This window comes from Microtus ochrogaster, unplaced genomic scaffold (assembly GCF_000317375.1).
Source record: "Microtus ochrogaster isolate Prairie Vole_2 unplaced genomic scaffold, MicOch1.0 UNK1, whole genome shotgun sequence".
Lineage (NCBI taxonomy): Eukaryota > Metazoa > Chordata > Mammalia > Rodentia > Cricetidae > Microtus > Microtus ochrogaster.
In genome coordinates, this window is record NW_004949099.1 from 27,029,524 (window position 1) to 27,051,320 (window position 21,797).

The following is a 21,797-nucleotide window of genomic DNA, read 5'->3' on the forward strand; positions in this document are numbered from 1 at the left end:
GGATGAGTGTACCCCTTTCTCCACACCCTCTCCAGCAAAGGCTATCATTGGTGTTTTTCATTTTAGCCATTCTGACAGGTGTAAGATGTTATCTTAAAGTTGTCTTGATTTGCATTTCCCTGATCGCTAAGGAAGTTGAGCATGAGTTGCATGCAGTCATATACATACACATGTACATTCAGGCAAAACACTCACATAGAAAATAAAGTTAATCTGTATGATTTTGTTTTTTGTTTTAAGGAAGGTTGATGATAATTTAGTAGAGATTAATATAAAGATGTAAGTAATGTAGACTATTGAAATGCCTTCTTGGTAATTGCAATATGGGATTGTAATTTTTTTGTTCTTACCTTGTTTTTCCAATAAACAGAGACCCAAGCAAACAAACCAAAAATGTGTTTATAACTGACTTATATTCAGTAGAAAATCCATTTGTTTGAGCTCTTGCTTTTGTGTTTTATTACTATGTGTGTGTGCAGGTAGTTATCATTGGAAGTCAGAGGATAACTCATCTTTATATTAAGTTCAGGTTGTCAGATATTTAGCAACAAATATTTTTACCTTCTTATCAGCCCTCTTTGAGCTCCTTTTATCTGTATATGCTCCGAATTTTTATTTGTTTACTTTTAAAGATAATCTCAAATTAATGCTGTCCTGGAATTCTATATAGAACAGGCTAAACTTGCTCAAACTCAAGGAGATCTGCCTGTCTCTGCCTCTTGAATGCTAGGTTTAAAGGCATGAACCATAACACCTAACTTGGTTTATCTTTAATATCTTTAGTAACTCCATTGGCAACAGATAGAAAATTAATTTAACCGAACCTCATGTTATATTATCCAAAACTCTGTGACCATCCTCAACCTTGGTTGACCCCTTCCTCCCACACACATCTTTTATTGTTGCTGTTTATTTGTACAAAGAAATGGTTATGTTCCTTTTTTTTAATGAAGGAGATAATTGTGTTTAGCCTTAGAGGCAAGCCTAACAGCATCTTACTTCTCCGTGTCCCATCTAGTTTTATGTTCCCTTTTTGTAGTCATAAGATCTAGACTGTAAACTCTTCAGTGACTTCCAAAGACTGAAAATTTTTTTTAATAATCTTTTAAAATTCTTTAATTATTTAGGGAGCATAGGGATCTTCAAATTTGAGTTGTTTGTCATCCGCTTTGTTTGGAAAAATAAATTTATTATAGCTTAATAACTTTTATATAATACAAATAAAAATTTGTATATTCATAATGAAGGATTTTTCACTTGTACTCCCAGGCTAGTTTTCACCCATTTATGGAAGAGAGTTTTAGACCAAGATGACCCTCAAAGGTCTCCTCTACATTCTAAGGAATTGTGCCTCTGATAATCTGTGTGTTGGGAATCTGTATGAGAGAGCATGTCACTCCCATTCTTGGGTTTTTAGACACTTTGTCATGTCCTAGAATGTCATTCAAGTAACTTCAGATATCTTTTTTTTTTTAATATACCCATTTACTTATCTCTGTTTACTTTTTTTTTCTTTGGGTTTGATAGACAACAAAGATATTTGGACGATTGAGGTTTCTTTCATAGTAAAATTTCACTGGATTGTCTCGGGTTCTAAGAATTGAGCAACCACAAATCTAGAACTACTCGAAGAAACTATTTTCTTACGGGTGGTATATGTTCTCTAAAGATGTGACATTATAATAGTTCCCCTTTTCTATTTGAAGTCAGTCTGGCTAAAATTGGTGTTTCTTGTAATTGGATCTGTCTGCTGTCAGGGTAGAATGGTGAGCAATTTTACAACTGTTTATCTTAAGAAAACAAAATTACAAGCCTGGCAATGGTGGTGTAAGCCTTTAATCTGTCTGGCTCTGGCAGAGGTAGGTAGGTCTCTGAGTTCAAGGCCAGCTTGGTCTACAAGAGCTAGCTACAGAGAAAAAATAATAACAACAGCAAAAAAAAAGGAAGAAAGAAAAGAAAAAATAGGAAAAACAAAGTAAAATTCCTTATGGTCTTAAAATTTTTGCAAGATTTCTTCTGACTTTATTTTTTTCTCATACATTCAAATTGCATATTATCTACTAAAAAAAAAGGTAACAAGAGGGTTCTTTATAAACCTTGAAAAGTCAGCCTATCTTTAAACAGTAATGCTATCCTAAACAGTGTGCAAAGTTGAGTGGTTACCATTTTTTATTGATTGATAGGATACCATTTTATAATCCAGATTGTTTCATTTGCCACATAAACTTTGTATAATGGGCCGGGCGGTGATGGCGCACACCTTTAATCCCAGCAGTCAGGAGGCAGACGCAGGCGGATCTCTTGAGTTCAAGACCAGCCTGGTCTACAAGAGCTCCTGTCTCGAAAAACAAAAACAAAACAAAACAAAAAAACCTTTGTATAATGGTAGAAGCAAGTAATTCTAACTTGGAAGGTGGGGTGGAAAATCCTAAATTCAAGGTCATCCTTAGCTGCACAGTGTGTTTGAGGCTAGCCTAGGCTGCATGAGACATTTCAATAATAATCTTCATTAAAGAAAAAGGAAAGGACAGCTAAAGCGAGCCTTGGTTGCACACTCAAGAACCTGTACAAAATCACTTGAAATTGAAGCTGTGTCAATGTATTTTTATTGCATTTCTCACCAGTTGGTGTGTTGTGATCTGGTTAGTACACTGAAACAGATGTCCTACATAGCTTTAAACGTTTTTTTTCTTTTTTAAAGATTCTCTGTTTTTTCCCCCATTATAGCGCTGGATAAAGCAAGCCTTGGAAGAAGGGATGACTCAGACATCATCTGTGCCCCAAGAGACTAGAACACAGCACCTATACCAAAGTAATGAGAATAGTAATTCTTCTAGTATCTGTAAAGACAATGCAGGTATGTGTCTGATCTTTTTATCAGTTTGACATGAAACAGTTACCATGTGAGGTTCACAGTAAAAATTTTAGTGTTGGTACTCCGATATAAAAAAGAATAGTGTGTTCTCTAAATAGTTACTTTACATCTGTCTTTACAGAGGAAGAGAAAGATCTCAAGTCAGGGATCAGTTTTCCCAGGACGACAAAGAAGGAAGTAGACAGTATACAGATAACAGCAGAAATGGTTATAAAAAAGGTTAGATATGTTTAAAGTAGTAAGTTTAGGAAATCTTTATTTGTATTTTATAAGGGGAAGCAGTAGAAAATGGTGGAATTCTAATGTTCAGGAAGAAAATGAAAATGTAAAGTGGCTTGTTGGGTGGAATCTGGCAAATGGGGCTGGAAATAATGAGATTATGAGGAATCATTGTTGATTTTTTTTTCCCAAGGATTTGCCCCTAATACATATTAAATTCCTGAGATGACTTGGCTTTAAATCTTCTGATCCATTGTCTTTCACCATGTTTTATTGCAGACCTCTAACAGATAACATTGGTGCATTGACTTATGTTACCTTTTTGTTTCTGTATTTGCTGTACAAGGTTTCTCTGTTTAATCTAGGCTGGTGTCAAATTTATCCTCCCCAGTGCTCAAATTCAGAAATGTACCACCATCTTTGTCTTCAGATGTTACCTAGTTTTTTTTCCTTTTTGCCAAAATTCTGTGGTATCAGCATAATTAGTATGTCCTCGGGATGGGAGGTTGTCACTCAGTGGTAGAACATGTTCTTTTAGCTTTTGTGGTGCCCTTGTTTCAATCCCTGACTCAAACAAAGAAATAAATAAACCATTTTCTGTGATTTCCATAAGCTTACCTGTAAATCAGTTTTCTGAATATTATATAATCAAAACATACTATAAACAGGAAAGTAAGACAAGATGATTCCTGCAAGACCCTATCTCAACAGAAAACAAAAATTACAAAATACATTAGTTACTATAACTCATGTTGAGGCTACAGCTAATATAATTTTTCAGAGTTTTGCTTTATATTGTTTTGGGGGTTTGTGGATTGCTCTTCTTAAACCACTATTTGTTGACTTGCTGATTATTATGGAGTTTAATAGAATTTTACTAGTTCATCTACTGAGACAGATTCGGGTTTGATTAAACATAATTTTTGAGGCAGATTTCCCTCAATTGTGTCAACTTTTAGACAGCTTTTAGAGTGTAGTTAGAATAGCTGAATTGGACTGTAAAGTGTGACTCCCTCTATCTGTTGGGTATGTACTGTAAGTATATAGATAGTTAATCTTAGAAAATGATAACTGTACTACAGTTCATTTCCTGGCTTTCACATACTTAGAGAGAAATTGTCTTTGTTACTACATGTCCTCAGTGTAATGGAATTAGCACTGTTAGTCACTAACCTTTATTACATTTCTACCTATATCCTAGCAAGCAATGAGAAACATCTCAGAACACACCTTGCCCTTAAGAATCAGTATAAACAGAAGAAAAGAGTTACATAAAGAAACCCATCAGTAGTCATCATTTAAATGTGGTGTGAGTCATAAGGAGTTCCTTTGTTGTGTTTCAAAAAGCTTTGTTTGCAAAAATACTAAGTTGATGAAGAGAGTGAGGAAATAAATATGATATAGTAGAAAAAATCGAACAGATCTTCTTTGAAATCCAATTCTGTATCCTTAAACTGTATGATGTTACTAAATGTCTCTGATCGTCATCTGCTTTAAGGCTAATAAGCTCAATAGTATTATTTATAAAGTGCTTAGTTTAGAATCAGACCCATAATAGAAATTGCTGCTGACATTCTACACAGAATACTTGTTCTTTTCTAGTATGAACTACTTAGATTAAAAATAATAAATTATTCCTCTGGTGTGGTTGCGCCTAATGTGTAATCCCACTAATCAAGACTGGTGAGAAAGTCTGATTTTTGAGGCCAACCTGGTCTCTTATATAGTAAGGCTGTCAAAAGGAAAAGTCAAAGAATGCTAGAAACTAAAATTGTATAAAAAGAAGAGGTATTACCATTGACACAGGGAAGAGATATGATGTTTGTTTGTAAATAACATTTATATGACCCCAGGGATACCTTAATAGTAACCGAAAAGTTCAGAGTTAATAACAGTTGAGTAAAGTCCTTGGTTAGAAGTAAATATGACTTAAATACTAAGAAAATTAATGAAGACAGGTTTTTCAGCCTCAAAGTTAACAAAGCTAAGAAACAATCTGGGAATGGTCGTACTTGGATATGTGATGCAAAAAAACATTATTGAAAATACTTTTTAAGTTTACACATAAAGGAAATTCCGTATTCACTAATGGAAAGAATAAATTCTATGCACCCATATTCTTTCTCCTCCAACAGATTCCAAGGAAGCATCATTTAAAAATTGGATTCTCAGCTTATCTAAAATTTTTCAAATAAAACTTGGAAAGGTAGTAATAAAGTACTTTGCTAAAAATACACAATTACCTTCCCTGTGACCATAATGCCTGAGTTATCATAGCACATCTATAAGAGCAAAGGAGAATATGGAACAAAACAGCTAGATAGGGCTGTGAAATAGAGGCATGGTAAATTGCTCTGGAGTTTTCAACTACTTGAGAGATTGTTAAATGATTGCATCCTTTGCCAATGCAAGTTCTAAGTGCATTAAAATATTTCCCTTACTATTTTGGGGTTCTTTTTGTTTTGGTTGATTGGTTTTTGATTTGTTTCAGTTTATTTTTTTGAGACAAGGTTTCACTATGTAATCCTGACTAGCCCCAAACTTGCCATCTTCCTGCCTTAATCTATATGCTAGATGGAGGTATGTACCACCACACCCAACACTTTAATTCAAATATTATTAACTATTGTTTTTGTGGTCCTATTGTCTTTGAGTTAATATAGTAATAAAATGATTTTCAGTAAAACAATAGAAAAGCAAGAGCCAGGTAGTGGTTGCCCACACCTTTAATCCCAGTACTCAGGAGGCAGAAGCAGGTGATTCTCTGAATTCAAGGCCAGCCAGGGCTATACAGAGAGAACCATGTCTTGAAAAACCAAACAAAGGACAAAAACCAATCTGTTCATATGCTTTAAAAATATTTATAATCATAAACTCACTAGTTGTAAGTACTTAATAAAGATGTAGACACTAAATAATTGTGTACAGAATATTCATAATTGCTAATAGTTGCAAAATTACATAGACAAATTTTTAAAAAGACAAACTCCAACTGATTACAGAGTAATAGAATTTGTGATTTTGAAATGTGTTCACCTACATGATCTTGATGAAATAATATATATTATCATTAACATTTAAAGAAGTATGAGAGTGTGTGTGTGTCTTCTTGTGCACATGTGCACTTACACATTTGTAGTTTCAAAGGACATCTTGCAAGAATCAGTTGTTTTCCTTCTACCTTGTGGAGCTTGAGAGTTGAACTCAAGTAATCAGCCTTGACAGTAAACCTTCACGTTCTGGGGCATCTCATGGGCCCTTTTAATTTTTATTCTTGGTTTGAGGTCCTCACCCAGTATAAAAGCCTTTTATTTGATCTCTGTTACCACAATTTATAAAATAGTTTATACTTGATTGGTTTTATCAAATTGATCTTAGATCAGGAGAAAGTGTCACTTGTGAATTAGATTTACTCACCTCCTTGAATCTGCAAGAGGTTTAAAGGATATTGTATATGACCAGTTCTCTTAGGAATATAAAGTTGCCTTGTTATTTTCTTTGACATTTGAAATGGAGAAAGCAATGTCCACTCATGAATTTGATAGTGTCGTGTATGATTGTTTAATGAATTTATCTAAAAACATTTGCCAGCTGTATTTATTATAAAAACTAAACTTTTAGATGAGCTATCTGAGCATGGTGGTATATGCCTTTAATCGCACCACTTACATCAGAGGCAGGCAGATCTCTGGGGTTGGAGGCACAACTGATCTATAGAGCAAGTTCCAGAACAACCAGGACTCCACAGAGAAACCCTGTCTTGGGGTAGGAGGAATGAACTGTCAAAACTGGAGAGATGACTAAAACACTTTCTATGCAAACATAAGAGGCTAAGTTTGAATTTAATTCTCAGCATCCATATAAAAAAGCCAGGCATGGCTGAGTATTCCTATAATTACCACATTGGAAAGCAGACATGGGCAGATTTCTGGAGCTTGCTGGCTTGCTAGCCAGCCTAGCCAAAGCAGTGAGGTTCAAGTCCAGTGAGAGACTGTCTCAGGGACAAGGTGGAAAGGTGGAGACAGTAGAGTAAGACATCTGGCTTCTACATGCAGGTGTACACACCCACCCACACATGGTTTTGCACACATACGCCACACATTCTACAAACCACCCAAAAATATGAATTATCAAGTTTCCCCACTGTTTTGTTAACTATTTATCATAGTCTAGAGTTTTTAGCTATAAGCATACGTCCCTCTTTCCAAAGGAAAGGGGGTGTAAGTACTGGTAAAGAAGGATGAGTGTTGTCATATGAAAGTAATAGAGTTAGTTATGTACCAAGAAAAGTAGCAGGAAAACTAGTAGACACTTATAAATTGACTAAATACAAAACCATATGTAAACATTAAGATGGGCAAATGGAGAAGTATGTCCTATTCCTAATTGTAATAAAAAGTAGAGAACAACCCAGGCGGTGATGGCACACACCTTTAATCCCAGCACTCGAGAGGCAAGTGGATCTCTGTGAGTTTGAGGCTAGCCTGTTTTACAGAGCAAGTTCAGGGTGGGGGGGGAGAGAGCTGGAAATCCGAGTCCCTCAATGATGAGGGTGTGGGTGGGTTTAAAACCTGATTAGCTGAAAAGGGTCATGAAATGTCATTAGTGAGGTTGCTCCCTAAATTACAACTGATTGTTGTATCAAAACAAAATTGAATTGGGAGGCTAGTATTTCCAAGAATATCAGTATTGCTAGATGTGGTGTGTGCCTAGAATCCCATCACTGGAGAAGTTGAGAAAGGAAAGTCCTAAGTATGCGCCAACCTAGACAAGCATTACAAGACCCTGTCTCAAAGGGGGTGGGGGTGTTAATGTCAATTCCATATTGTTTAAGGAGTAGAATAACTTTCAGAAACAAGATCAGTATATTTAGAAACCAATGGAAATAAGCTAGGGGAACATTGTAGCTTAGTGGTAAAGTGCTTGCAAGAAATATACAAGGATCAAAAATGTATATAACAAAGAATAGTCTAATGGAAATAAATGTGTTTAATTCAGTGAAGAAAAATTATAGCTGTTATTGCAAAGAAGGAAAAGTGCTAGTAGGCATTTGCTACCTACTAGAAAGGTGGAGTAGGAATCAACTCCCTAAACTTAATTTTAAGTATAATTTAGGGTGTCAAGGGATGGCTCAGTGACTAAAAGTACCTACTTCACAACCTGAGGACCTGAATTCAGATTCTACAACAATATAAAAAGCAGGATATGTAGGTGTAAGAATTCAGATTCCAAAACCATCTAAAAAACAGGTGCGTGGTGAGATGGTGTTGTGGAGACAGACCACAAAAGCACAGGCCATACCTGGAGTATGCTGTGCTATAGAGGTGAAGAGAGAACAAGCTCCCAAAAGTTACCTCTGGCCTCTACACAGGTGTAGTATAAATGGACACATTTTTTTTTTCTCTTAAGTATGAATTAGGTAAGGGATATAGCTAAATATATAGAGTGTTTACCCAGCATGTATGGGTGTCCTGCAGTTGAACCCTCAAAGCTTTGCTCCTATAACCCCAACACTTGGGAGGCTGTGGCAGAAAAATGACAACAGTGAGTTCCATCTCAGCCTGGACTACATACTGGGCCACAGTGAGAACCTGCTCTCAAACACACATAAGCATACTGAGTTACAGACTCAATATATTGAGATCATTAAAAAAAAAAAAAATGGGGACATACTGCCAAACCTGAGAACTTGGACTCAATCCCTGAGATCCACATGGTGAAGGAAAGAATCAACTCCCCAACTTGTCTTTTGACTTTGAAGTGCACAACATTGCATGTATGCATCCATATACATTTATACATGACATGAAATATTTTTAAAAGCCAAATAGGAATTAAAAATTAAACTTAAAGGTCATAGATCAGTAAGTGACATTTTCATAGTTTTAGGGATAGAATTGCTAAGACGTAATTGTAACAAGCAAAAGATAAATGACAGATACATTAGCTAATAAAAAGCATTGTAATAAAGGCAATAAAAACTTTTCAGATTTATGTTTTGCCTATACCTATCATGTACATATACCACATATGTGCTTAGTGCCCGTGGAGTTCAGAAGACAGCATTAGATTCCCTAAAACTGAAGTTAGAGATGGCTATGAGCTGCCATGTGGGTACTGGGCACTGAACCTGGTTCCTCTGTAAGAGTAGCCAATGCTCTTAACCACTACCATCTCTCTAGTCCCAGTAAATACATTTTAAAAGCAAACAAGCTGAAAAGGTATATTTGTAACATTTTTGACGATCAACATCTTTATAGAACTCTTATAAAACATTGAAAAACAAAAAAAAAAGACCCACATACAATGGCTGAATATGGGCACATAATTTACACAAGAATAAATACAAAGGTAGTAAATATATGTAAATGTGCGGGTGTTCATCATGAAGAATGAGGAGGCAGTCAGCAATCCTGTTTTATAGCTCCTTGTGCTATTTGTTTTGAAACATCCTCTTGTTGAATAATCTGCTGCTAGGCTGGTGATCCACAAGCCCTAATAGTCTGGTCCACCTCCAGCACTGGGGTTACAGACAAGAGTGCAACTATATCTGACTCTTCATATTGGTACTGGGGATTCAAACTCACATTCTCAAGTTTGCATAGCTCCCAGCCTCATAGTCGTTCTTTAACAACAACAAGAAAAAGCCCTATATTTGTCCTAATAATTAGTACAGAAAAAAAGGATGGAGAACAACATTTTTAGTCATTGAAGTACGTTTATAATTGCAATAAAGGAGAATATTTAGTACAGGTTAAATTTTGGCATTTACTCATTTTTAAAGGGTATTCATAAATTAGACACGGTAGCACATGCCTATATTTCCAGGTTTTGGAAGTTAGGAGAAGGATGCTAGTTTGAAGCCAGCCTGAATTACATGGCCAGTTCAAGGTCACTTCAAAGTAAGACCCTATTTCAAAAACCCAGGCTAGCCCCCAAAGAATAAGAACTTAGAAAATTTTAATCCTTATTAGAGAAATTTGTGGGAAATCATTTTAACTTGCATGGGTGGGTTTAAATGCATGGTGGTTTGTTTACATGATCTTGGGAAGTATTGAGTCAACATTTTTTAAAAGATGAGTGTATGTGTATGTTAGACATAAAATTTGACAGCTGTACACAAAAAAAAAATCAGAAAAGAGATGATAGGCTACTGATCTGTGAATTCCGGCAGTCTCTAGGTCTGTCTGTTGAAGATAGCATCCTAAGTGTTCAGTAAATATCTTTAAATAGATATCACATTCATTCATTTGTATGGCCACTTCCTCCAACTTTCCTACAGTGATCTTTACTACAAAATAAGTCTTTAGTAGTTAAAATTTTTGAACTTCCAGTACAGGGTTCTTAAAGATTGGGTTCGAAGTCTTTAGAAGTGTTTAAAAGTTACTGTGCAGATTAGTCTTGAATTACGTGTTTATTTGGTTTTTGTACCTAAGCACATTTAGAGTAAAACAACATATAGGCCAATTGGAAAGTTACTCTTTTCAGTGTAGGGAAATGAAAAATCCCAAGAAAACAGAAAAATAAATATCCACTTAAACATAATCAGTGCCTCATACCTCTTTGTATTGGTTATTCTGTTGAGTCCAGTAGCTTCACAGTTCTAGTTCCATACCATCATATCACCAGAGTGATGTTTCTAAGCACGTCTCTGATAATGATCCAAACTTTGCCTTGGAAGCCTGGTATGATTGTCATTGTTCCCACCAAGCCATGAGGCTATAGTTTGGTATGCTTTTATTAAGACTGTAAGGCAGGATGGTTACAGATGGAAGCTCTGTTTGCAAAAGCTCCCGTCTAGGCTAACTTGATCTTCAGTACCATATAGGCTAGGGAAACATGGACCAGGTGCTACAACATCTAGTTTTTCTTTCTATATATTAGTCTTCAATATAGGGTGATGAAAATAACAGTAATGCTAGGATTTATAGACATGTTAAATTTTCATTTCCAGTACACTGTACAATGCCTGGTATACAAGAAAAACTTTGGTTTTTGTTTTGTTCTCTGAGAATGGAAGCCATAGTTTTGTTCAAGCCTGGGCTAGCCTTCAATTCTTAGGCTCAAGCAATTCTTCTACCTCACCCACCTGAGTAGCTGGGACTACTGCCCCTTGACACTATATCTGACTTTACATACCTTGAAGGGTAATTTACATTTTTTTTTAATTTTCGTTCTTACTGAGGGCCTATGGTATGCATGTGGAGTTCAGAAGATAACTTTTGGGAGTTGGTTCTGGTTCTCTGCTTCCACCTTTATATGGGCTCCAGGGATTGAGCCACAGTTCACCTTCACTTGTCAGATATCTCAGAGGCCCTTTGTTTGTAACTACTTGAGCCTACTAATTTTTTTTTAAAGTCTCATTATTTATCCCAGGCTGGCCTAGAATTTTCTGTGTAGACTAAGCTGACTTAAATTTGAGGCAATCCTGTGTCTGCCTCAAAAGTGGTGGGGTTATAGTCAAGTTTGATCATACTGGTAAGAAACTTAAGTCAAACGTATTTTACATGTTTTCTCTAAGGTCTTTGAAAAGAGAATAAATATATAATGGCCTTTATACACCTAACTTTGCATGTAGTATATGTTAATGATTTTAACTATAAATGAATAAAAGTATATTTTTCCTCTGAGATATGTTTTTCCTGAAGGTCCTCTTAAACACAAGTAACTACACTACATCAAATACAAAACATAGTCACTAAAATATTTAGTATAATAACTTGCTTTTTGTGTGTGTACCTAAGAATACAGAGTTAGTCTAATCAGAAGGAGTTTTGTTTTGTTTTTAGTAGTTGAGAAGTTTTTATAGGAACCGTTTCTAGCTCCTAGTGTTCAACATTAGAACACTAGGAGATAGGTAAGAGTCCAAGATCATGTGTGTCTCCTACTGTGTTTGCTGGAAGAGCTGCTGAAAGAGTACACAGATAAATAAGGAAAGATGGATATAGGTGTGACAACCCCGCAGGTGGTAGTATAGAAGTAGAGAATGGTTTAAGTACTTCACATTAAAATTGTTCAGACTCATGTGGAGTTTCTCTGGGACATAGAATGCTTCCAAAGTCACAGTCATTGTAGTGATTAGAAGTATGTTTAGGCATTGGGTCTGAGTAGAGAAGATAATGGGATGAGGCATAAGAAGAGTTATGAAGAAGGACAGAACCCTTTACTACCTAGCCTTACAGTAAAATATGATTCAGTTCTCATCCAAGTTTTGTGTTTCACAGACTTACTGAGCCCTTTAAAGAAATGGAAGTCTCGCTATCTGATGGAGCAGAATATCACCAAGTTGCTTCGGCCTCTGTCTCCAGTTACACCACCCCCTTCCAGCTCAGGCTCAAAGAGTCCCCAGCTGTCCACACCTGGCCAGACTCACCCAGGAGAAGAGGAGTGTCGAAATGGATACAGCCTCATGTTCTCACCAATCACATCTCTTACTACTGCTAGTCGCTCCAACACTCCTCTGCAGTTTGAGGTGATTGGGGTTTGGTTGTTGGGAGTAATTGATATGAAAGTCATTATGCTTCCTCTTCATATAATATCATTTCAGGTGTTTATTAACTGTCTTCTTCATCTCATTAAGAAAACCCTAGGATTGGACCACTGCAAATTTATGAGATTTGTCGTGTGTGTGTTGTGAAAGTCATTAACATACCTATAAAGAAAATATATTCACTTGAACTCCAGAAAGAAAAAAAAAAAACATGGAGTCACTATGGACTGGTAGCTGGTAGCCTCTTGCTTGGCAGCCCCTGTTCTTGCCAAAATTGGAACAGTGCTGCTGAGATCCCATTCATTTGTCTTTTGGCATTCAGTCCTTCAGTCTCCTTAATTTTAGGTAATAAGTATGCTAGATCTTCATCTTTATTATATGTATCAGTCAAAATAAGTGTCTAGGTGCCTGTGGTACCCATTTAGTTTCCCAAGCCTGGGCACTCAGACTGCACTGTGGGCTCATGTATGTGTGCTTAAGACCTTTTAACTATATAGTGTCTTTGCAGGTTCTTTGGTAGCTCCACTATGGCCTCAGGGAACAGAGACTTAGAAATACTGGGGTATGGCTTATGGTGAATGTGTTTGTTGTTTTTGTTGTTGCTGTTTTGTTTTGGTTTTACCACTCCAGGTTACTTTCCCTCCGTGTTACAATGTGTTAGGACTGAGAGACTAAAAGACTAGAAACATGCTTTAAAGGTTGGATTACGTTAGAAGTATATGTAGTAAACTGTCTCTAAAAGTTATACTCAGTCACTTTAGTATTCAAGTTCAATGGAAGATGTGACTATAATCCATGTGTATTAAAACCCATCTTTTGCTTGCGTGTTGCTTTAATTAAATAGATATTCTGTGGTGGGGGACAACTTGATCCACCCACTAAAAAGTCTGATTTTCTTTTCTCTGTTGTTGTCTTGATAAAGCTGAATGTCTAACAGCCACACTCTTGTTGAAGCTTTTATGAGTGTGTAGAATTCTTCTTTGGCTAATGTAAAAAAAGATCTAGCAACTATGAAAGCAGAGCAATGTTCTCTTTTCTAACTCAGTCATTATTCATTTGCTATAGAGCAAAGCAAACATTTCTGGGTGGGAAAATGTCATCCTGGTTACATTTGATTTTCCCAGTGAAATTATATGTCACTGCCAACTCTTTTTAATCAGATATTAAAGCAGAATTTAGACCATTGTAACTTTTTCTGCTTAATAGTTAAACTTTCAGTTAGCAATTAGAATTTCACAGTACAGTATCCTAAAAAGAAATTGTCCTTGGAGTGCAATCAGTTATAGGAATAGAGTTGCACCTTATCATGACAGGTTAGGTTAAGCTTCATTATTGTTATAATTAATGAAACTAGAAGTCTTCCAAAACAAGCAAGTTTATAACCAGCACATTTCCTATCTTTTGCTGCATGTAATAATGATAAAATGCTATGTAAATGCAAGATCTTTTAAAAGAGAGAAAGAACATGGATTTTGGTGAATCTCAGTCTAAGTATACAGTTAAAATACCAGGAAGCAGGCTGGCTCGGCAGTAAAGCTACTTGCTGCCAAATCTGACCACCTGAATTCAGCCCAGCAACCCACATGGTAGAAGTTGAAAACCAACTCCTCCACAAATTGAACCTCTGGCTTCACCACAGAGTCATAAAATAAATGTAAAAATTTAAACATTAAAACATAGGATTTAAAGACATGGCTCAGCAGTCAAGAGCTTCCATCGCCACCACCCAAATTGGGTGGATTCCAACTACCTGTAACTCCAGATCCAAGGGATGGAACTCCCTCTATGTCTTCCTTAGGCACCTGCACTAACATGCACAGACACATACACATGCATTCACATAAAATTTTTAAAAATAAGTTAAACTATTTTAGGGGCTCAGCGATTCAGAGTAACTGATGTTCTTGCCAAGGCCTGGACTTTGATTACAAGCACCCATGTGGTGACTCATAACCCTCTAACTCCAGTTCCAGGGATCTGATACTCTTTTCCACAGGCACGTGGTGCATAGACATACATGCAGATTTAACATACAGAGAGAGAGAGACAGAGAGAGAGATATTAAGGCAGTGTTGCCATTCTCACTATTAGAAAAAACAACATCCAGACATGCCACTCTTTGTCATCATTCTGATAGCAATGGTTTTTTTCTACAGTTGAGTACAGAAAGGTTGGTTTGCAAGCTTTTTTTCATCAAAACTGTGACACAGCAAGTTGGGCCCTGGTCATACATCTAAAATCCCCTCAGTTTGAAGACAGCTGTTAGTCTAAAAAGGAAATAATACATTGAAAGGTGATACAATCTGAAACTTAACTGCTGTATTGTTCTTCCAATGTGCAGTTATTTGGAAGAAGAAACTGTTGAAATAAAATTTTCTGTTAAAAAATTTAAAAGTAGGGCTGGAGAGATGGCTCAGAGATTAAGAGCACTGTCTGCTCTTCCGAAGGTCCTGAGTTCAATTCCCAGCAACCAATGGTGGCTCCAAACCATCTGTAAAGAGATCTGGCGCCCTCCTTTGGCGTGTGGAGGCAGAAAGTTGTATACATAATAAATAAATTAAAAAAAAAAATTTTAAAGTAAAATAAAATACAGGCTAAAGTAACTCTAGTTAAGACCTCTGGCTTTTCTTCAGGACTCAACTTTGAATTCACAACACGCCCACATGGCCTCTCCCACCTATCTATAATGCTGGTCTTTGGGGTTCTAATGCCCTCTTCTGATCCTGCCAGGTACTGCACGCATGTGATTACATGGACAGGCAGGCAGCCAGGCAAACACATAATGTAAAAATGGAAAAACTTCGAATAGAAGATGTACATTCGAAACATATCTAGTACTAAGGGGATGAGGTGTACACAGTCAAGAATGAGCTCTTCAGGAAGAGAAAGAATCTAGAGGAAGAATAAAAATAACTTGAGAGAGCAATGCCCACTTAACCTTGCCTTTCCCTTCTGGTGTCCTCTCAGGTGCATACTCTGTCTTACACAGGTTCTAGCACCCTCCCCACTGGAAAGCATTTACTACCCAAACCTTGTTTTGCTGAAGCGGCTCAGTATATCCTATTATGGCATGATGTACGTCTGCTATCTGGGCCACAGTTGTTGACAGTCTATATATTGAGAACCCTCCCAGTGTAGGTCACAGAACAAATATACATATACATAGTATTTTTGTTGGTTTTTATGTGTGTGATGGGGAGGTATTTTGTTTTATTGTGGTCCCTAAAATACAGTGGATTGTAACTCTGGTAGAGCCATTCAAGTCTTAAAAGGAACTAGCCATCTCTCTCTTCTGTTAGTTCCCAGGTACTCCCCCTGGATAATTCAAAATCGAAGCCTGAAGCTAGTAAGGAAGTGAAGAAAGATGGTGATCAGAGGGGGTATAAGGTGAAGGACCAGAGTTCCTCTAGGAAGAATAAGGATTAGGGTACTCTCACCATCCCGGAAGAAAACCCAAGTCCTCTAAAAAAATTTTTTAAAAAGTTCTAACACTGTAACATTTCACGGAACTTTCCTGAGTCTACTTGAGGTGTTTACTTTACAGCATGAAACATTATACCTAATTTTCCTTAAGAGCTTTCCAAGACACCATGACCTGTCTCTAAAAACCAAAGAAACAAAACCAGCCAGTGGTTGGTGCAAGCCTTTAATCCCAGCACTGGGGAGGCAGAGGCAAGCTGATCTTTGTGATTTGAGGCCAGCCTGGTCTACAGAGTGAGTTCCAGGACAGGCTCCAAAGCTATACAGAAAAACCCTGTCTTGGAGAGAGGGAAAAAAAACACACCAGGAAGCATTTAACAAATCACTTTGTCCATGGAGCTGAGTTCTACAGTTAAACATTTCCCCTGTACATTCTTAACCACACCTACCCCCTCCTCCAAAAAAAAAAAGTTGTGACTAACACCCATGCTTGTCTTTCTCTTGTGTTTTGCTTCTTTTTTTTAGATTTATTTAATTATATTAATTATATTAATTTAATTAATTAATTATATTAATTTAATTTTAATTAATTTTATTAATGTATACATTATATACAGTATTCTGTCTGCATGTATGTCTGCAGGCCAGAAGAGGGCACCAGACCCCATTACAGATGGCTGTGAGCCACCATGTGGTTGCTGGGAATTGAACTCAGGACCTTTGGAAGACCAGGCAGTGTTCTTAGCTGCTGAGCCATCTCTCCAGCCCCATGTTTTGCTTCTTGAAGTAGATGAATAACAAGATGCTTTTCCCTCCTCTAAAACTCTTCCCCTGAGAGCTACTCTATGCATAGTCATAAAGGTAGTTATCATACAGTCTCAATCACACATGGTAACTGAGAGTGAGTGCATGAATATGGTCCTGAATGTGTGGAAGGGCTGGAAATCTGAGTGAATGAGATGCTAGGCATTCACAGCAAGTAGATTGAATCTTCTGTGTAGCTGGGAAAGTAGACCAAGGAAAATTAAGTAGCTGTATATATGTTGTGGGGTTGGTTTTATTGCTGTCATTTGGGAGAAGCAGTGGCTGAAGAGTTTCATTAAAGAAGAAAATCTTCAAAGGATACAGATTCTGTGTGCTATCAGAGCCTTGTTAAAGAAAGTAATGAATAACATCTTCATGTTAACAAGGAAAGTAGAGTTGGTAGGCGCTGTCTCATTATTCATCATGCATATGATGACTTATTTTTGGGCTTAAACTGACAGCTCTGCATTAGGCTTCGGGTGATAGTTGAGCAGCTTCCTTTGGAAACCCAACTTTCTTCAGCTTTCCTTCATCTTTTCTGGAGAGCCTTACTGCGTGTAAATATGCAAGGAACTCTGGGTTATAGGCCCTCTGTTCTCCAGTGTCTGGGATATGGTTGCTCTACAATAATTGATACCTCTTAGGTTATCAATGAGTGCATTTCTTGGAAACCCTTCTGCTGTAAAGATCCTAAATTCAGATTTTAGTGTTAACTTTTATTATAAGCTTTAGATAAAAGTGGTGATTATTAACCCTATAAATCTACACAGAACCTTTTCCTCTTAAAGAGAAAGTTATAATCTCTATCTTTTAGAAAATAACCAATTTTTTAATCCCACTCTAAAATAACTAGGGCCCAACTTCCTGAGAATTTTGAGTCAGTAGGCTTTTCTATAGATAATTAAGAAACGGAAAAGATCGTATTCCCCTAGTTTACTGTTGATTTCCTGGGTGTTGGGAAAGCGTAGGTTGTTCTGACCTTGGTTGCTACAGATTCTAGTATAGCAGGGATTTGATATTTGATGTGGTATTTGGATTTCTGGTACCTTCTTTGTAAGCAGTTGACCTAATAGAGGAAATCTTGATGTTAGGGATTTACAGTAGTTGGGTTTTATCACGGATGTGTAGTGATATATCAGTGGTAGGCATTAGCAGTCCTTTTATACATTAGTAGACAGCAGAGGACACAACAAGAAGAATTGAGCAGACAGAAAGTTGCATGAGAAACATTACTCAAGGTATAAGTTTACAGAGGACTGGTTGGTTGCTATCTTTAATGCTAGTCTTACTGAACCAGTAATTTACATGCTTGACTTTTCGGGTACCTTCTACTTTTACCCACCTTCCCTCCCTCACCACCTACTATTAATACTAATTTAGTAATATATAACACCAGAAACCAGCAACTTAAGACCCTTTCCTATTGTGCTTATGGGTCTCGCATCTGCCCCTGACTGCACTGCCAGCCCCCAAGTATGTTTCAGTTGGCCAGAGTGATTATGTTGTCCAGTTGCTTGGTGCCAGCTTCCCCAGTGTTCTCATGCAGAAACACTGAGATTTCTTAGTAGTCTGGCTTGTGGGCACTTTTCATTGCCCAATGGACTTTACATGTTAATGAGTCTCTCTGATGCTTCCATCCCTCCCTTGTACACCTGTGCCCTTTACCTCCCTTTCTGCACTTTGACTTTTTCCTTTCTACCATGCCCTATATCTCTGTTGATTTTTATCCTTTCAGCTTTGTCACCGAAAAGACCTGGATTTGACAAAAGTGGGATACCCAGACTCCAGCGCTCACAGCTGTGCTGATAGACCTTCCCTGCTCAACTGTAGTCATCCTGACCTGACTTCTCATCCCTCTGTCATTCCAACCTCAGAAGCTGGCTTCTCAAGCAGGAGTGGAGATGGCCCTCAGACCTTGCTGAGAAACTCAGACCAGGCATTTAGGACAGAGTTCAACTTGATGTATGCCTACTCCCCTTTGAACGCTATGCCTCGAGCAGATGGACTATATAGAGGGTCCCCCTTGGTGGGGGACAGGAAGCCTTTACATTTAGATGGAGGATATTGTTCCCCTGCAGAAGGCTTTTCTAGTAGATATGAACATGGTTTTATGAAAGACCTCTCTCGTGGATCCATGTCACCTAGCGGTGAAAGAGCCTGTGAAGGAGTCCCATCTGCTCCTCAGAACCCGCCACAAAGGAAAAAAGTAAGTATTCATGTTTCACAGGATCTCTTATAAAGAATATTAGCCAGATCAATTCAGAACTTTCCAAGGTCCACTGTATAGCTTGTCCTACTCTCTGCTGTGACCTGTGAAAAATTAGGTGTTCACTTAATTACATATACTTCTTTGGCTTATGTGGGGTGTTGCGGAAGTCAGAAGATGACCTGTGGTAATCAGTTCTCTCCTTCCGCCGTGTGGATCCTGGGACTGAACTTAAGTTATCTTCAGTCCAGTCTTGGCTTCTCAGACCCTGAGAAGTAGACTGTGTTAGTATACCTGCCAAGTGTGAATAGCCAGGAGGCCTGAAAGTGTAGTCAGTAGAAGAGTACTTGTGTAGCATGCTAAGTCCTTCCACCTCCAGCATCCCAAATACAAATAAAGCAAGTACTTTAGCATTCTGGAGGTTGATGTGGGATTGCAAAACTGAAGCCCTCCCAGGCTTTTTAAACACAACAGATTTTTTTTTTTTTTTTTGGTTTTTCGAGACAGGGTTTCTCTGTGGCTTTGGAGCCTGTCCTGGAACTAGCTCTGTAGACCAGGCTGGTCTCGAACTCACAGAGATCCACCTGCCTCTGCCTCCCGAGTGCTGGGATTAAAGGCAGGTGCCACCATCGCCCGGCACACAACAGATTTTAAATAGCTGACCTGTGCAGCTGAAAGGCTAGAACACTGGAAGATCCACTGAAAGCTGTGTTACAGAATTCAGTTTGGGTCACAGTTTTAAGACAGATGTGGTTCGAATTTATAATCCCAGCTCCCATTTGTAGAGTTGAGGCAGGAGGATTGAGAAGTTCTGTGCCAGAGGCTGGAGGACTGGGCCAACAACAAAGGACTCAACTTGAGTTCCCAGCTCCTGATTTTAATGTTAACTCCAGCTCCAGGATTCTGCTGCCCTCTTCTGGCCTCTGTGGGCACCCACAGACAGACATGAGTTGATTTTTTTAGAGAGCTCAAAGCCAACCTGATCATGTTTTTGTTTTCAGTAATTCATTTTGTTGTACAGTGGTTGTATAATTAGGGAATTTCCCATTTTGAATGTGAGAAAACTAAAGCAGTAAGTTGAGTAACTTGCCTTTGGTGACAAAGCTGATAAATGAAGGAGTCACTGATCCTTTTTTTTTTTTTTTTTTTAAATTTTTTTCGAGACAGGGTTTCTCCATAGTTTTTTGTTACTGTCCTGGAACTAGCTCTTGTAGACCAGGCTGGCCTCGAACTCACAGAAATCCGCCTGCCTCTGCCTCCTGAGTACTGGGATTAAGGGCGTGCACCACCACTGCCCAGCAAGTCACTGATTCTTATTCCAGGTTTACATGGCCTAGCTGTTAATGTGCTAGATCGCCTCCTAGATTCTGTGCTCATGGAGCGTCACCGGAGAATAACATTAATAAATCCTGAACTATGGTGGTGATAGTTGCTCCAGAGAAGTTATTCATATCTTAAATCTACTGTGCAGTAGGTAGTTTACAAATGAACAGGAAGTCTTTATTTAGCTTGAGAAGTAGGAATTGAGAACTGACAGGTTTATCCACATTTCAAGCAAAGAATACAAATAAGCCAACAAATCTAGGTGAGGATGTTACTGTCTAGTCTATCGGTGACAGTACACCGGGATGCAAATGGGTACAGACAGTTGAGAGTAGTGATGATGCCAGTGGAAACCAGGACCCAAATACAGAGCTCAGTGGGTAGACCAGACCTTAGAGAGCTTGTCATGGGGTGAGGCTTATAAGTGATGCCTGTTCTCAAAATCACAGAACCTAAAATCTGCCGGGTGCTTTTGTTTTTTAGTCTGTGCTTTTGGCAGTATTTCTGGTTGTCATAGTGACTTGGGTGTAATTTTTTGTTGGGTACTAAAAATGCAGAGTATCCTGTGTGTAACATTTTCACAGAAAAAGGGTTGTTATATACTCACTGAAATAGAGCCTTGTGATCCCTGGCGGTGGTGGTGCAACCCAGCACTAAGTTGGCAGAGGCAAGAGGATCTTTGCAAATTCGAGGACAACTAGGGCTACACAGAGAAACCCTGTCTCAAAAAAACAGAGGGGAGGGAGAGAGGAGAGCCTCGTGACTTTATTTCAATTACAGTAGTGTTCATTATCCAATTAACTTCTCTCCAATATTTTATATAAAAATTATGCATAGGCTATCATGGTTATTTTGTGATTTTTTTTTTCACACTTTAGGCCCAAAATTAAGAGCCTTTATGATAGGAAAAGGAAACACTGACACATAATAAGGAATAAGATAATGATGGGGGCTCAAAGCCTTGCATGAGTAATGCTGACTTAACAAAATACATAGCATTGAACTGTAGGGATGGCTCAGTGGTTAAGAGGACTGGCTGCTTTACTATGGGATCCAGATTTGATTCCTAGCACCCATGTGGCAGCTTTCGGCTGTCTGTGACTCCAGTTCTAAGAGATCCAGCACCCTCACATAGACCTACATGAAGGCGAAAACACCAAAGCATATAAATGTGCCAAGTTTTTGAACTGAATGTTACCAGTAAAAAGCCAAGGAATGGGTAAAAGCACTTACGGTTTGTCACAGGATCTGAGTTCAGAACTTAGTATGTATGTGGGGTATCTCACAAACACCAGTAAATCCAGCTCTAAAGTATTCCACATTTCCCCTTTTCCCTCTGAAACCATATACATACAGTCAATAAAATAGGGTTGTTTTGTTTTGTTTTTGGCGGCGGAGTAGAGTGGGGTTTGTTTTACTTTGGTTTGGTTTGATTTTTCTTTCTTTTTTTTTTTTTTTTT

General features: G+C 37.9%; 1 protein-coding gene across 15 annotated transcripts in view; it reads left to right on the plus strand.

Annotated features, from left to right (window-relative positions):
- Setd5 (SET domain containing 5) overlaps positions 1 to 21,797 on the plus strand; it is a 78,751-nt gene that overhangs the window by 50,221 nt on the left and 6,733 nt on the right. For all 15 annotated transcript variants that reach the window (XM_026788080.1, XM_026788083.1, XM_026788084.1 and 12 more), the window contains 3 exons: positions 2,728 to 2,857; positions 12,319 to 12,566; positions 18,544 to 19,014. In XM_026788080.1, coding sequence (XP_026643881.1) covers positions 2,728 to 2,857; positions 12,319 to 12,566; positions 18,544 to 19,014 — 849 coding nt within the window. The remainder of the gene's footprint in view (positions 1 to 2,727; positions 2,858 to 12,318; positions 12,567 to 18,543; positions 19,015 to 21,797) is intronic.